The sequence below is a fragment of the Pezoporus flaviventris genome, unplaced genomic scaffold (genome assembly GCF_033815535.1).
Source record: "Pezoporus flaviventris isolate CSIRO_AGI_PZ_B2104156 unplaced genomic scaffold, CSIRO_AGI_Pfla_v1 ptg000016l, whole genome shotgun sequence".
NCBI classification, from domain to species: Eukaryota; Metazoa; Chordata; class Aves; order Psittaciformes; family Psittacidae; genus Pezoporus; species Pezoporus flaviventris.
Window position 1 is genome coordinate 178,137 of NW_026892564.1, and position 16,635 is coordinate 194,771.

At 38.9% G+C, this 16,635-nt stretch overlaps 2 protein-coding genes across 8 annotated transcripts in view; one reads left to right on the forward strand and one right to left on the reverse strand.

Annotated features, from left to right (window-relative positions):
* APAF1 (apoptotic peptidase activating factor 1) overlaps positions 1 to 3,555 on the reverse strand; it is a 31,124-nt gene extending 27,569 nt beyond the window's left edge. For 4 of the 5 annotated variants that reach the window (XM_061454549.1, XM_061454547.1, XM_061454545.1 and 1 more), the window contains exons 1-3: positions 2,865 to 3,345; positions 1,477 to 1,618; positions 977 to 1,166 (exon numbers count right to left, since the gene is read on the reverse strand). In XM_061454549.1, the coding sequence (XP_061310533.1) occupies positions 977 to 1,166; positions 1,477 to 1,614 (328 nt within the window). In that variant the 5' untranslated portion in view covers positions 1,615 to 1,618; positions 2,865 to 3,345. Of the gene's footprint in view, positions 1 to 976; positions 1,167 to 1,476; positions 1,619 to 2,864; positions 3,346 to 3,395 lie in introns of those variants that run through there. The other variant, XM_061454546.1, reaches the window with a different exon arrangement.
* Positions 3,556 to 3,769: 214 nt separating this feature from the next.
* On the forward strand, positions 3,770 to 12,897 carry IKBIP (IKBKB interacting protein). 3 transcript variants are annotated; one of them, XM_061454553.1, is made up of 4 exons: positions 3,770 to 3,806; positions 5,881 to 6,108; positions 7,622 to 7,739; positions 11,711 to 12,897. In XM_061454553.1, exons 2-4 carry the CDS (start codon positions 5,915 to 5,917, stop codon positions 12,473 to 12,475), a joined length of 1,077 nt encoding a protein of 358 aa, XP_061310537.1. In that variant the 5' UTR covers positions 3,770 to 3,806; positions 5,881 to 5,914; the 3' UTR covers positions 12,476 to 12,897. The 3 variants fall into 3 exon arrangements, with proteins under 3 accessions (XP_061310537.1, XP_061310535.1, XP_061310536.1); XM_061454551.1 differs by lacking the exon at positions 11,711 to 12,897 and adding an exon at positions 8,638 to 9,505; XM_061454552.1 differs by lacking the exons at positions 3,770 to 3,806; positions 11,711 to 12,897 and adding exons at positions 3,882 to 4,005; positions 8,638 to 9,505.
* The last annotated feature ends 3,738 nt before the right edge of the window (positions 12,898 to 16,635 follow it).

A 16,635-nucleotide genomic window follows, 5' to 3' on the forward strand; every position in this document is an offset into this window, starting at 1 on the left:
AAAGATAATTAACAGCTCCAGCAGAAACTGTGGTAAACACAAGAGCTCTGCTATACCCCAAAATCAAGTCACTTTCTCAGCCAGGTTAGTGACGCATGGATGCAGCAGAAAAGAAAGCGTGCTTTGTAAGGCTTTTACTTAAGAATTAACAACAGCACAGCATTGTGGTTTAAGCAAGACTTCCTTTCATTTAAGCTAAGATAGCATGACTTGCAAAGGAGCAGGTAAAGCATAGCAGGAAAGAAAATGCGCACTTTATCACAAAGTGGCCATATGCAGTGCCGTATTATACTGATAAACTCTGCTAATTCTTACTTGGGTAATCAAAATTCCACATGCCTGTGACACGTCTTAAAATGTAGCATGCCAATAAATATGGCAGTTACTTATATGTAGTTAGACAGCTCCTCCCACTAGAAACTACCAATTTATTTCATGTCAGTCAAAGATGATACAGATGACAAAATAGGTAAAAGTTGGGAATTTATGTAGGGTAACTAAAACATCTGGTGGAGAGAATTAACAACCTAATAACTAGATCAGCTATTGGAATGTAGGCTGAGAGACTACAGACCTCTCTTCAAGATAAGCATAAAAATTTTGGAGGCTACAACACTTTATGTTAAATTCAACTTTAATACATACAGTAAATCTTTCTTTCACATACAATAAAAATGTTACAATTTAGAGAAAATTGTGAGAGCTTCAGGTTTCCCTCTTAAAATACACATTAATTATATGAACATTTTCCAGATAAGCTACAAAAGTAAACTGTTGTTAACTTGCCTGACATATTAAATATATAAAATACAGAAAATACTACTACCACTACAACTATTACAACACCAAAACAAGTGAACACACCAACTACTCCTTTTTCACTGGAACAGGTATTACAGACAGTCACTTAACGAAGGAATAAAAAAGGCAATTAGTCTTTATTTTCATGCACAGAGATTGCTGTAGTTACACTGACCGTGTGAAGTCATTCCATCCATCGAACTCTTTCTGTTACCAGAGGAGACAGCAGGGATGCCGTCCTGAAGAAGTGCAGCAAGATCACAGTATCCTTCATGAAGTAGTGCATTATAGAATGATCTATATGAATTATTATCTTTTGTAAGAATAATGTTTATTAGCATTGCTGCTCGCTCCTTCTGTGTATTCTAGGGAATAAAAAAACACCCCCAAAACCAACAAAACATTAAAATTGATATTATATAGAACTAAGAGGCCTTAGAACTTGTCTAATCTATCACTCTGTCAATTATAGACCACTTATAGTTCCAGAAACAGCCTTCAACTTTGACCAAGCCCTTAATTCAATACTATGAAGTGCAATAAAAACTGCATGCTAAGCATGTTTAAGAATTTCCTGAATCCAGAAATGAGACAGACAGCAACTACTATTTTTAAAACAATGACATAACACGTGAGTAGACTAGGAAGATAAAAAACAGCAAGAGACAGTTCTACCTGTTGTTTTACTCTCTCCTCCTCCTGTAATGTTAGCACTTCGTCAGAAATCATACGATCCATAATATAGGAAGTCTTGATGTCTTTTTCCAATGCTTGGCGATTCATAAGTAAATAGTTTCTACTCTTGACATCCATATTTCTTCAGTGTGAAAAAGAGAAGAGGAGGAAGAACCAGAACATAACTTACAAGTACAAGGAAAAAAGTTTTAAAACAGCTTATGAATTCTTGTTTTGAACTCATAAAAAGTAGCACAGCATCTGCATTAGCGGAAGACAGAGTGAATGTTCAGGCAAGCTCGTATTACAAACTGCAGAGAGCTAAAAAATTCAGTTGTTTTTACCTTCTGCCTTGACAAAGAGACTTGCTTACCTGTTATATGAATTTAATTATACTGTTTATGAGTAGTCTAGCTCAGCTAAACAGTACAGTAGCATCGCAAAAAACACTGGGGAAATCTAATACTCTTTCAACAGAATAAAAAAGGTGTATTAAAAGTTAAGTTGCAATAGTTCACAAACTACTGTGGATTTTAACAGTATTCTTGAAACACTGCTTAGATGCCATATGCTACCATGTTTAATAAAACTATACATCTGAGTGTTGCTGTAATTAATCTGGCTACGATATTTCTCTGATTGCTCCACCTGGATGCATATAAAGTGGGTATAAAAAGCATTTCAATCTTTATTACACTCATACTAAAACTTATGCGCTCACTACATGAATGGAAGTTTTCATTTAAAAAGCAGATATGTACTACTAATTCTGAAAAAAAAAGAAGAAAATCTGAGTCGCTTTCCACATTTCTATGAATTTATGAACAATTGCAGACCTAAAGAATCACAGCCTGTGCAGTCTAGGAACTTCCTAAATGTCTCCATGAAAGAAATTTTCTCCCCACCCACTACATCCCTCAAATTTTTGAAGTCCTTGGATCATGTGAGTGGGACAACAGGATGAGAAAGACAACTGGTCTCATGGCCAACATCACTGGGCAGAACTATAACAGAAAATAAAATTCCAGTATACCAAATCCCATGAGATAAACTTGATGTTGTCTCCAAGTTCAGGTACACTCACATCTTGACACATGATGGAAGATGGAGCACTCAACACTGCCAGGGACTGAGCCACACCTTCCTTGTCAGCATTTGATGTATAACTATAAACTTGCATTCTTCCTCTCTGTCCTTAAAAACCGTAAGTGCCTGAAGACAAGAGGAGAAAACTATTGCCTACTACACAAAGGTTTTCTAGAAGCGATCAGCTGTGAGTCCCAAATGATCTCCCCGATCACACAATCCTGCACAATGACCAAAGGCTCCATAGGCAATTGCAAACTTCTCCACGGAGCAACTACAAAGCTTCCTGCAGAAGCGCTCACCTTCTTAACTCCTTCCTTCAGGAGCCGGGTAGATGCAAAACAGCTGCCTTTGGAGCAGCCCACGCCGGAGCGCCTCTTTCACCGTACTCACTGAATAATCTATTTTCACTGAAAATGAGGAGATTAGGAAAGTCTTACACCCTTCCCTGACCCCACCGTACCGCTCAGGAGTGGGGACGGGAAGGCTCCCCAGTCGAAAAAACGTCCAGGTTAAAAATAACTAACTAAATGATAATTAAGCCACCAGTGAGGCAAATACAAAAGAAAAGCACCTCGCGAACAAAAAGCAAAGGCTTACCTCAGACCCAGACACGCCTCGCCATTTACCAGCCGCAGGGAGAAGGAAACAGAAACCGGAGCGCTCAAACCAACCGCCAGCCGGGACAGGGAGCTCTGCCCGGCCGCTACCACAACCTACCCAAGGGTCAGGGGAACAAGCCATCTCTAAGGCACACAGCTCGGGGCCGCGGGATGCAGTCAGCCTCAATCCCGCCCTACCTTGTCCGTCCTCTTCCCTCCCCGCCGACTCACCTGGCTGGCAGCGCGGCCGTCTGCAGCCGCCGGCAACAACTCCTCGCCCCACCCTGAGAAACCACTGCCCCGCAGCGGGGAAGCAGCGCGTCCCGACTACTTCCTCCTTCCGGGCCCGGGGGTGGGATAAGGGCCGACTCGGCCCACTCCTGTCCGCAGCAGCCGCCAGCAGCGCGGCCCCCACCCCGCGCGGAGCCCAGCCCGGCGCGCCGGCGCAGAGCCTCGTCGGCCGGTAGCGGGAGCGCGCCTGACGTGGCGGGAGGAGCTGCCTGCCGTTCCTAACAGCTCTGACGGGTGGGGCGACAGGCGCTGGCCCGGGACGGAGGTATAGCCGCCGGGCGTGTGAACTTGGTCACGGCAGGGTAGAACCGCCCCCCCGCCCTGCAACTGGGGCCGGAGGAAGCCTCCAGGGTACGGAGGGTGTCCGCGGTGCGCCGGGGTGCCCGGTTGCTGAGGGAGGGGGAACGGCAGCTCTAAGTACTGCAAGGCGGTGGCGTCGTGGGAAGAGTGGTGGTACCGGGGCTGGGTGGTGTCCTGCAGGCCTGCTCCTGGGCTGTGGGAGTTTCCTGGAAGCCTGGGGCGGAGGGAGAGCCGCAGTCGCTCTCTTTCGGTGCCCTGGGCCGGGCGCAGGCAGGGCAGGAAGAGTATGAGAGGCTCGGGGGCGTCTATGGGGAGCTCGTCTGTCCCCACTGCACGGGGCTGTGCTCTTGTCTTTTTAAGGCTGATTTGTTGCTCCTGTATTGAACTATTTTCCTACCTACCATTCAGATCTCTTTTAAATTTTAACTTCGTAATACGTGCTCTCAATCCCAAAGGTGTTTTAAATGTTATAAAACAATATTTTTGATTTGGGTTTGGGGGGGGGGGGGGGGGGGGAGAAGGGAGGGGGAAGGGAGGGAGCCAGAGGTGGTTTATTTCCTACAGGTCAAGCTCAGAGCACACTTCTAGTACTGACTTGCAAGCAGCTCTCAGTTTCATGCCCTGTGACAGATTAAATTTTAAACAATGCCTTTTATGCCTGTGTGTGACTATGTAAGTATCTCTAATGTTTAAATAGTCGTATTTTGACAAGTGACAAAACGGTGGCAGAAAGAAGTACAAAGTTTTTGTCTCAAATTGTGCTAAACTGAATCTACCAAGGCTCTGGTCTATTTTGAGCAGCATGGTGGAAGAATTAGACTTAAAAATTCCACTGTCTCCTACTTGGTTGATTAGAACATGAGGTTGTGTACTCTTTGAAACTGGAGATTCATATTGCTTGAATTCTATTCAGACCTTCAAAGATGAAATTATGGCTTTCTTTTTACCTAGATGCAGCATTTAATTCATCTTCTCTATTTCTGTATTAACTGAAGTCTGTGGCTTTATGGATGACTGTCCTGCGTTCAGCAGTAGCAGTCATGTTTCTCCTTTGTGGTAGCTGGTGTAGTGCTGTTTTGACTTCCAGCCTGGGAACAGTGCTGGTGATACCAATGTTTTCAGTTGTTGCTACGTGATGTTTACCCTGACCAAGGACTTTGTGAGGCTCATGCTCTGCCAGGGAGGAGGGGAAGCCAGGAGGAAGCAGAGACGGGGTGCCTGACCCAGGCTAGCCAAGGAGGTATTCCATACCACAGCACGTCATGCCCGGTGTGGGGGGTTACTGGGAGTTACCCGGAAGGACACAGGCTTCCAGGTGGGACTGGTTTCTTGGCCGGTGGTATCATATTCTCTTCCCTTGTTATTTTCTCTTATCACTGTTGTTGTTGGTGGTAGTGGTGGTGATTTGTGTTGTACATTGGTTGCTGGACTGTTCTTGTCTCAACCCGTGGGAGTTGCACTCTTTCGATTCTCCTCCCCGTTCCTCCAGGAGCAGGGAAGGGGAGAGCCCCGGGGGGGGAGCCCTCGATTGCTCTCAGCCCGGCACCACTCACTGGGAGTGAGTGAACAAGCTGTCTGGCTAGGGTTTAAACCACAACAATGACATGGAATCATTACAACAGATTTCTAAGTTAAAGTTTGATTTGAAATCCCATTTTTTTAAAATGAGGAAGTTCATTTTCCCATTTAAAGTGGAGTAGATAATAATTTAAGAAAATCTACAAGTAAAACAGGATAGTGAAATTGCTGATGAAATAGTGATGAAATTGTGACAGTAATCAACTATAAAAAGGAATATGCTTTCAGTCCCAGATTTTTAAATATATCTTGAAGATGGCTTACTGTACAACAGGTGACTTATTTCTGGAAAGGTAAAAATAGCTAAAGTTTGAGAAGTCAGCTCAGTCTGAGAAAATATGAAAGTGGTGCTCTGTAGTATAGAAAACAGTGTCTATATTTCCACAGTGTCTTATGAAAGTATTATGACACTTCACAAAAGTTCATATAACTAGAAAACATAGTAAACACTGCAGGAAACACTTTTTGGGTGTAACTAAAGGGCAAAATGTTATATTTGAGGATATTTAGAAGTAAGTAGTCCTCTTTGGTTTTGTTTTTTCCCTAGAACTCTTTTGCTTCTGCTTGTTTTAAAACACAAAATGTCTGAAGTTAAGCAGAGGAATAAAAGTATTTCTTCATCGAAGAAGAATGAAGGGTCACAAAAGGTTGAGACGCAAAGTAACTGTGAGAAGCTGGTAAGTCCCAGGACCAGCAATAATTGGAGTTCCTTTTGGATGGACTCACGGACAAACTTGAGCATGATTTCCCTTGCTGTCTGCCTGGTGCTGACCTGGTAGGTAACCTTCTAAACTGGATTTTAATGTTTTCTTTTGTATTCCATACTGTTAAATCATGGACAATATGATTAGTTACATTTCCTAAAGTTAGAAAGATCAAGGAAGGAATGGCAGTACTCCCAAGTGTGGAAGCATCAGTGTACAGTAAGAAAGTATAGAAGCTTGATCTGTTCCATCATGTTGAAAGTTTAAAAGTTGCCTTGCTCATGAATTCTAAATACCTGCTTTGGAGACTACATCTAACTGTTAAGAGCAACTTAATCTGACAATAAGTACAACAAGGCTCATTTGGCAGGTAATAATTCAACAGTAGAAGTGAAGTAAGGTTTTATGTAAATAATTTGCTCAGCAGGATGGTAAATTGTTCATTGGGGGAGTCTTCAAATAAAGGTCAAATATCTTTGTAAAGGATGTTTTAGAAGATCTTAGCATCAGTACCTTAGTTCCATCAGAAACTAAGCTTCATACAGAAATGATTAAATTCTCAAAACTCTAGGATAAGAAATTAGTCCCAATTATTACACTTCATCTTAATTTTCAGATTGACATCTAAAATTTGTTCTTATTTTCTGCTTATATCTGGTTTGCATGCATCTAACTATCTATCATCATTAGCATTTTAGCTTTTACTAACTTAATCTGTATAGAATATTTTAGATCTTTTGAAACTTCTAATTGCTATTCAGTATACTAATAAATATCAACTTATGAAAGCACAAGTATTTTAAATAAACTCTATTATTCTAGGTAAAATTGTTGTTATGACTGTGAGGACCCCTCCATAGTCTACAATAAACCTTGTTTTGGGATTGACAACCCTCTAGCAAAATTTGGGGTTTTAGCTTATTTGTCTTGCTTCTTTTTTAACTGGACAAAGTACTTTCAGTTACTGTGAATTTAGGAGCTTTCTAAGCTGTATCTAGAATGTATGTAAAGTACAGGATTGAGGTCTTTGCTGTCTTCATTATAACAGTAACTATACAAGCTTTGCTGCAGTGCACCTTATGATCTTGGATGGTTGCAGTTAAACATAAGAGTTAACCAGCCTTTCTAAATCCAAAGGCTTCTGTGCATCATTTTATGATGCTTTACAAGAAAGTCAAATTAGCTTTTTGTATTTTATATCCATGTTAGGTTAAATAGTACTTTATCAATAACATGTATTGTAAGATGATGCATTTTGAGCATGTAACGCCCTATGTCAGCTGTCTTATTGGACATTTTTCCTGTTTGAATGGCATGCAGCATAAGAAGCAAGCACATCTATGGCTGATGCCTTATTTTTCTACCTCTGTAGGTGTGTGTGTATATATACATATATAACTTCAGTATGAAGACAGATCAACTTCATTAAATTCTAGTTTGTTTTTTTTCTCTCATGTATTAATCTAGCAAATTCTGTGAACATAAATCCCTTCAGTAACAGACTGCTGTGAATCAGGTCCTAGAACACTTAATATATGTGACTTCTATAATTTTGTTTACTATTTATTTACTTGCACTTTGCAGGGTCCTGTTTCAGCAGTCAGGTCAATTTGCTGGTATGGAAAAAAAATATACTTTCTTACAGCAAGAAGCTGAAAAATTCCTGGATGTGGAAAATAAAGTTAACTTAATTTCTGAAAAGGTAAGCATTAACATCTTAATTGGATAACCTCTAGTGATTATATACCATTGTTTGACTTTTTTGTCATTTAGGTAAACTTAACTGACTGTCTTTAAACAAATTTTCAGAATGTATTCTACTTACCTGTGAATAGGCCTTGGAGGGTATTTCTTGTGACTAAATGTATCAATCCATACCATTGTTCAAGTATGTGAATATAGTGGTTGTATCTCAGTATTTTTTTAAAGACACTAAACTATTTTCAGAAACTTGATTTATGCATATACTTCATGCTACCAGTACTGTTCTGTGTATAATTCTAAGATACTTAGTTTTGAAGAAAATGCATAGGAATTTTTATGTAGTAGACCTTCATAATAACATGAAGACATAATGAAGTGATAGAAATAATTTGCATTTCTACTTTATTTTCTTATCTGCTTGTGACATTATCAAGTGGAAAACTTGGGCTGGCTGCTGAATTATTTTGCAGATAATGACGGGAAAACAGTATGACTTATGCCAGTGAAGTTGTTCTAGTACTGAGCTTGTAGTGATGTCATTTATACATGATGTGATCTGGTTATTTATATACTACACATTGCAAGATGTTGCGTGGGATTTACATAATGTGATATATTTTACAAAACAAAAAAACACATGGAAAATAAGGGATTGACAACAAAGAAAATAGTGTGTTTTTTATAGAAATTCAACAACAAACATACGCTTTCCTGTGACTTCTTCATGCAAGGTTAATCAGCAATATTTTAAAGTTGAAGCATGAAAACAAATCACATAGGAGCTTTGTAACAAGTAATGTGGCTTCTAAGGGTCTTTATTCTCTATTAAATGCAAATGGTTTTCTATCTTACTTTCAAGAAGTAGACATGGACATTGTTTTATGTTACAAATGCAGCTTGAGTCTTCTGAAAGTATCCTCCAAGCAGCTGCCTTGCCTGTCTCTGTGATGACTGAGTTTGAGCAGGAAATATCTTCTCTTCATAACATCATAAATGATATTCAGAACAATGAGCGGACTCTCTCTCTGAAACTGCAGAACGTTAATGAGAGGTTCCAAAATGTCAGGAATTCCTGGAGAAGAAGCTTGAATGAAATGAACACTAACACCAGTGGCTTAAAATTGGAAGTGAAATCCATACATACAAGAGTTACTTTCCAAATTAATGAAGTTGACCAAAGAATTAAATCCCTTTCAGAAAGAGTAAGAGATTTGGAAGACAGTACAGCTAGAAATATAAAAACACTAAAAAGGCAAGAAGATGATGAATTCTCTAGAGTTGAGCAAAAGTTGGACTTGCACGCAGAGGCAGTTGAAAAGCTAGAACAAGAACAGAATAGTCTGTCAGCCAAGGGCAGAGACCTGCATCAGGAACTTGCCAACTATGAACCTAAAATCGAGGAGTGCAAGACCCATTTGCCAGCAATTGAAAATGCTATTCACTCTATTCTTAGATTATCAAGTGAATTGCTAAGTATGGAGAAACAGATACAGGAGTTGACAACACAGCTATATACTGTGGAAAAGGATATGCTGAAATCCATTTCTGATACAGTGGCCATGCAAAAGGTTCTTGAAAGCATGCAGTACAATGACAGCATATTGAAAATTAAGGGGGAAATACTGGTTTTAGAAGAAAACATGCATGACATGAAAGTATCTTCAAAAGAAATAACTTCGGAAAGCAGTAACTTAGAAAATGACCAGAATGGGGATAAGTGAATTGGGATTTACGGCTTTCATTGCTGAAAAACCACTTAATAATGTGACTCCAACATATGTTAAGGATAGCTGAAATATTGTCATTAATTAAAAAAGGCATTAGATTGAAAGGCAGACTTTTTATATAGAGGCTAAAGAACAAGAAATATTTTTTTAAGGAGGAAGGAGTATCATCTTAAGGATTAATTTAGGTTCTTTATTAAAAGTTTATTAGAAAGGAACTAGAAGCAAAATATTTAGCGCTAAAGTGGGGGGGGGGGGGAAGTCAAAACTGAAGACATCAGATTACAATTTACATTCGGTTTTCACTGCTTATTTTTTTATATTGTTACTTTTTGTATTGTATTCCATGGACAATTATATTACCATGAACAATTAAGTTCTTATTTCAGATACACATGTACTTTGCTTTTAATGTATTATATGCCATGTTTTTTGTGCTTACAATACAGACTTCTGAATGTCAGTTGTTACTGGTATCCACATTTTATTATGTGGAAGAACGCACCAAGTACATTTCTAACAGCTGCAGGTTAGATACAACAGCTTGACAGAAAGTGAGTACCCCTTATGGAGAAGCTTGTACTGGTATTTATAAGCACAGGGTTACATAGCAGCTGGTGTTATAATTCATTTCCTTTACCCTGTGCAAATACCCTCCTCAGACCTAATTTCCATCTTTTTCAGACTTCCTGAAATCACAGGCATAGTTTTGTTCTGCCACTGAAGTTGTTGGACTACATGTAAACTGAAGTCCTTATTTACAGATCTTCCCGTTAGGTGGTTCTTCAGCATTTAATTTGAAAGTTTGGTGTGATCAGTCACTGAGTTTGTTGTTTTTTTTTTTTTTTTCTTGTTTGGTATTTGTGAGTTAGTTTGTTTTTTCTGGTGCTGTTAGAAACAAGTTTTAACTTTTGCAGAACGTTCTCTGTTAGACATTATGTGACATGTCTGGTATTGCTTTGCATTTCAAAGGGGAAAAAAGCCTCAACAGTGTCACTGACATTGTTTCCTGAAGTTTGGTGAACCAAGGGCTGCAGGAGCAGTTAATGAAAGCCATGGAGTTATGTATTTGGGGGCTGATAGTATCTAATTTTTCCGTAGATCTATTACGTCTCCTTATACAGGATGCAGTACTACCTGATGTGCCTGATAGCTGTTCACTGAAACTTGGATCTCAAGACCACCCTAAACTTGTGTCTACAGATGTCTGGTTTGATAATTTCCTACTTCTGAACTCCGGAAAGTAGGTTGCTTAGTAGACAGTATGAACCCACAACATTTGACTTAATTAGGCTAAAGCTATTCTGGCTGCGTCCATTCATCTATCTAGAACTCTACTGAAATCTTCACTACAGTTAATGTTGCCCATTCAAGAGACTATTAAGCCAGCACTTCTCAATGTTATAAAGTCTATCAGTTTCATCATACTTATTACATATGTACAGATTTGTATCTGTTTACAGTCATATTCAAATAAAATATATTGCAGTTAATCACCCTGTCCTTGTGCATAATCTAATTCAGAATAAATTGTTTCTTTTCCAAATTCTACAGACTTACTGGGGATTGAACAGGAGTGTGTCACTTGGGTATTTTCCTTTCTTCCTCTCAAATTTGAAACCCACAAAGAAGTGAAGTAGGAAATGCTGCTAAAAATCTAGCTATAACATGAGTATCCCCTCATTATCACAGCTTTGATGGAGGGCTTTTCTATGAAATATTTGTCTTATTTTAGACAAAAGAGAACCATGCCTAATTCCTTCAGCTTTTCCTTCTGTGACCACCATGTTCAAAATACATATAATGATTACCAAAATAAAACCACATCAATTAATTATGATCCATGAGTTTTGGATAAAAGAATTTTGAAGTGGTCATCTTTCTTAAGTGTTTCTAAACTATCTATGTGTGTCTTTCTAGATCACAGCTGTCACTGGCTTAATACAAAAGCTTTCCATAAATCAGAAGATTGCATTTGATCTGTGGTTTCAGAGGTCGTGCTGGAAAGTCATATAGTGCCTTCCTCCAATGGTTGTTGGAATAGAAAAAGTAATAATATATGCATTTGTTATGTATACTGAAAAAAAAAAGCTTTTTTTTTGTGTTGCAACATTTCTTTCCCACAGACAGGGTTTGCATTTGGTTTCAATATCAGATTAGTAAGATACTGTATTAGATACAGCTTCAATTTTGATATATATTAAGCTGCAAATCTTGTGAAATATTTTTGATTGTTTTCCTTTAGTGTGAAAAGACTTGGAACCTAATGGAATACCTGGAAGATCTTCAAGTAATTTCTCACATTAAACATCTGCAGGAAGATATTTATACAATGAAAGTGTGGTCTAACAGCATAATTAAAAACCAAGAAGAACTGCAGACGAATTTAACAGCCCTTTTTCATGCCATTTCAACTGTGGAACAGAATGCAGCTTCTGTAGCAAAAAACCTAGCTTTGACCATTGTGGCAGTAAAAACTGACATAAGGCGCATTTCAGGCCTAGTTTCAGATACTACTGCACTGACAGAAACTTTGAAAACACTAGAAGATAAAGTAGAAAAAGGTGAAAAGAAGACAGTAAAGAACATAGGGGACCTGCTTAGCAGCAGCATCGACCGAAGTACAAAACTACAAAGCGTGGCATCCAGTAACACAAGAAAAATTGAGCAAATTCAGACAGCGCTGTCTGAGTTAAGGAGTGATTTTAACAAGCATTCAGATAGACTTCTGAATCTTGAAGGTGACAGAGCAAAAGTTCTGAAGACAGTTACTTTTGCAAATGATTTAAAACCCAAGATGTACAAACTTAAAAAGGATTTTCCCATCTTGGCGCAGTTCATAAATGACCTAACACTGAGAATAGGAAGGTTAGTGGAGGATGTATTAAGGCGGGAGAAGGAAATTGCTTTACTGAATGAGAAACTGGCCAATCTAACAAGAGTTCAAACAGAGATCAAAGTTATAAAAGATGAAATAACCAAGATTTCAGACATGAATCGATCACTGTGAAATGCCGCTGCCTAAAGAATAGCAGTTGGAGGAGTGTTAGCTCCATCATGTGTCGTACTCAGAAGGCAGTGTTTAAAGGCTTCTAGAAGTGCACCAAAACTGAACTAGAAATTTGTCCTCTTCCTCAGAAAAGGACAAAGTCGTACTGATTTCAAGGGATAAAGTATAATGTGAGAAAAAAAAAACATGTCTCTGTACATGTATTTGTCTTTCTGAAGGGTGTCAGGTGCTACATTTAATAAAATGCTTGTTTTGTACAATAAAATAGTGTAAAAGCATAAAATCTTGTTCTTAAAGAGCTTTCTTTCATGAAGAAAGTAGGACCCAAAACCAACAAATCTTCAGCTTTCCTTTCCTGCTCCAAAGGAGGGAACAAAAACGTGGTTTCCATATGGAGTTAAGACTTAACCAGACTGCAGCAGCAATTTAAAAGTTGTCCTCTGTTATGCCTGTAAAATGCAAGGTTATGCTCTGAAAGACCTACCAGTGGCTTTTCCCCCACTGTTAAGGATTCTGTTCAGGAATCCTAATAGTGTTAATGATTTACTGTTTCTTAGCCTGTGAAATACTATAGCGGGCAGCAGAACTAGCAAAGAGAAGCTACTTAGGTCCCAAAAGGTTAGACTGATCTGAGCCACAGCCAGTGTTCCTGTGGTGAAGAGCAAGAGCTTGAGACCCGAGACATTTGAAAATGCAGTAGGCTGTAGACTGAAGTAACGAGATAATGGGAATGGATTTAGCAGAGAAAAGGGAGAAAGGTGGACTGAACAGGAATAAAAGTAATTAAACAACTAAGAGAGGTACAGCAATTCAGAAAATCCCTATAAATTATATCAGTAAGTACAAGCAGACAGTACAGCTTTTGTAACTTCTCACCAGTTGGTCATACCTGAGCATCTTGCAGCTAGTAGACTCCTAATTGTACAGAAGCTAAATCATTCCTCTTCCTCACTACTATCCTCAGAAGGCAGGTGATTAGTAATTTCCCATGATCTGCACAGGTATTACAAAACTCCATTTGCCCTTCAAGCATACACCTCCACTGTACCAAAAAATAAGTTTTAGAGTAGCCTTTAATTATACAGGTCTAAGGACGAACGCAAAGCTCTTTGTATGGCAGGAAAGATGAGACAGAGTGTTAAGTATTTTACTATTGCATTTAAAGCAGGCTGCTCACCTTACCTCCTTGGTTTAGTATTGTCAGTGGTGGGGAAGAGTATCAGTAAAGCTGCAACCCCTTACTCAGTTCATTTCTAGGGGCACAATTTTATTGATTAATAAAATACAGTTTTATTAAGTGATTAAGAGATTCAGGCAATAATGGAAAATACAGCTATGACACTTAAAATGTTTCATCCCACACAGCTGAACTTGTTGTGATACTCAGGACATCTTTTTGCTTTTAACTTGGTATGCAGGTATAGGAATGCCCAATAACAGCCTTGCCAGCAACTCACAAGGGGAACAAACAAAACAACCACCCCAGCAATTAGGTGATCAGTGCTGAAAAACATGAGCAAAGTAATCTAAACACATTCAGATCTACTTTTAAACACCAGAACATCAGCTCAGCCAAGAAGTTTCTACTAGCAACATCCTCCTCCCACATCACTCAAGAGTTACAGAAATCATACTCTGTAACAAGGCCATGTAGCTACTAAACTTAGCTACTCAAGGTAGTCATATTTGCTATAAAAAAGCAGGATGTTTATTGTTTTCACTACGAACTACATAATTTCTGTGTAGAAATGCAAGTGAATTACAACTATTTGTATTATTACAGCCTGTTTTAAAAATGATATGCAACAAACATTTCAGCAGGTATCAGCACATTTGATCTGTAATACAACCTGATACAGACACAGGGGATGGAGTTGTTACTCCACATTTATATAGGCAGTATGATTTAAACCAGAAAGCTCCAGTAACAGCAAGAAAGGATGTTTTGATGTTGTCTCCTTCATAAAACAATATACACAAGCTATGTTTTACAAAGCACTCTGGGGTGTAGTGACTGGTCTGGAGTTTCCCAAAATCAAAATGGAGTGTTCCTCAATACAGAACTTCCCCTGCAACATCCATCAAAAGCACCACCACTCCTGCACCCCACCCACCCAGCTTTCAGAAAACACACCAAACATTTTGTCTAAAGCAGTTATAAAGTTGACCTTTTAAATGCATTTTAATACTGCAGTTTTCCCACTGAAGCTTATTTAAAACACCAGTGGGTTGACTGGTGATAGAGTGTATATTAAACCCCTTCATCACAAGCATCCAAACAAGCCCATAGCTGAACATTAATGAAGTCAGCACCTGCAAGGAAATTCTCTTTCTTGTGTTTTCTGTGAAACCCAGCATTAGAAGTAGCACTATTTTCCCTTTCTCAGTTACATTAGAAAAGGGGAACAGCCAGCTGCCCCTTGTAGTCTTATCTCAGATTTACCCTGATAAAATTATCTGAGCATCTTTGAAAAGATAGTTTCAGGTCTACCCTCAAGCAACGAGTAAATGGATTTCAGATTCTAAAATTACTTTACTGCACATTACTGTATTTAAAATGGATGCACAAGAGACCCAATTCTAGAGAAAAACTGCACAGTTTCGCTCCAGAATGACAAGTCTTGAGAAACGTAGATTATCACTGAATTACATGACAATCAGACTACCGCAACTGCATGAGCCAAGTTAATTTCGCTTCTCTGCAAGCCTTAAAATTTGACAAAAGTACTTCACTTTCGCAGGATTAAAAGAAACTTGAGATGTTTCCCAAGGGGAAAAAAAAAAAAAAAAAGAAAAAGAAAGCCTCCCAGGATAAAACACGACTTTAAAGAAACTCTGATTTTCAGTATACAACAGCAGTACTGTTTTTTCTACCAAGTTGAACTAAATACAAAAGTTAACTTCAAAAGCTGATTTAATACCAATGGGCTTGACTGATACAAGGTCAAGTCATAGTTGACACTCTTCTCCAAGGAAGCTTTTATGTAACAAATGATTAAATGCTCCTAACTTCAAAGCTTCTCGCTCTCAATGGGGCTATGAGATGTACATACTTGTAACATGAAATACATTTAATTCAGCACTAAAATTCTTGTACAAATGGTTCATTTCAATTTACAGGATTTGACTTTGCTGCTCAATGCAGTTAGATACAAACCACTCCAATAATGTGTCTAGTGTTATGGTGACAAGTAAATAGAGCAATTGTAGGCTTTTTTCAGTATTTTTGCAAGGCAGCAATTCAAACTAAGGCTCAACTTGCTTGTTTAGCATTAACCATCCAAAATCTTGGAAGCTGGAGGGTTTTCCCAGACGGTAAGAAGCTCAACATTAGGTAAAATAGCAGCAGGAACACCAGACTCCAGCTAGATGCAATGGTCAGTACTTATGCTACTCCAGTGTCACCTGCTTTAATTGCTCTTTTGACTCTGAAAGACAGAAGAAACAGCAGCAATGCAATGCACGTGAACGCCAAGTTCAGTGTCATCAGCTCACATGCTGAAAGGCAGCATATCCAAACAGTTTTGCACAAAAGACACTTGAGCTCCAGCTGTACTAAGCAAACAAAGTAGTGCTGGTTATGATGAACCCTTTACATATTATCAAGCATTTCCTGGATTTTTCTCAATGTGATATCATCTGTGTGTTTCTGAATAGCCACAAGGCAGAATGCTCACCTTTCTGAAAAAGGCTGGGAAAAAATTCACTGCCTTAACAGAACACTGCATGAGTGCTTCCACTTCATGCCTAGGAGCCTAGATTTCCTCTTGTTAAAGCTAAAAAAAAAAAAAAGGTATAGCTTCTTGCACTGCATTAGGGCATTGTTCAAACAAAACTTCATATTAAACTAATTGAGGGGAAAAAATATATATATAAAAAATGTATCAAACTCCAGGAGTACCCACAGTACAACCAAAAGCACTGAGTTCTTTGGTGTGGTTCAAAGCCAACAGAAGCAAAAATTAAAGTTAGCCTAGGTTAGTTATATTGGGATGACCACCCCAAAGCAGAAACAGCTCTATTACACACAAGGTTCCTTCTACCTCTATGGAGAACACCCATAACATGACCAGGAGGCCATGTCAGACTCATTCGCATCTCAACCATTCAGCTGTTCTACAGTAGCAGCTTATTACAGGCAAATACAATGTTAGACTCAA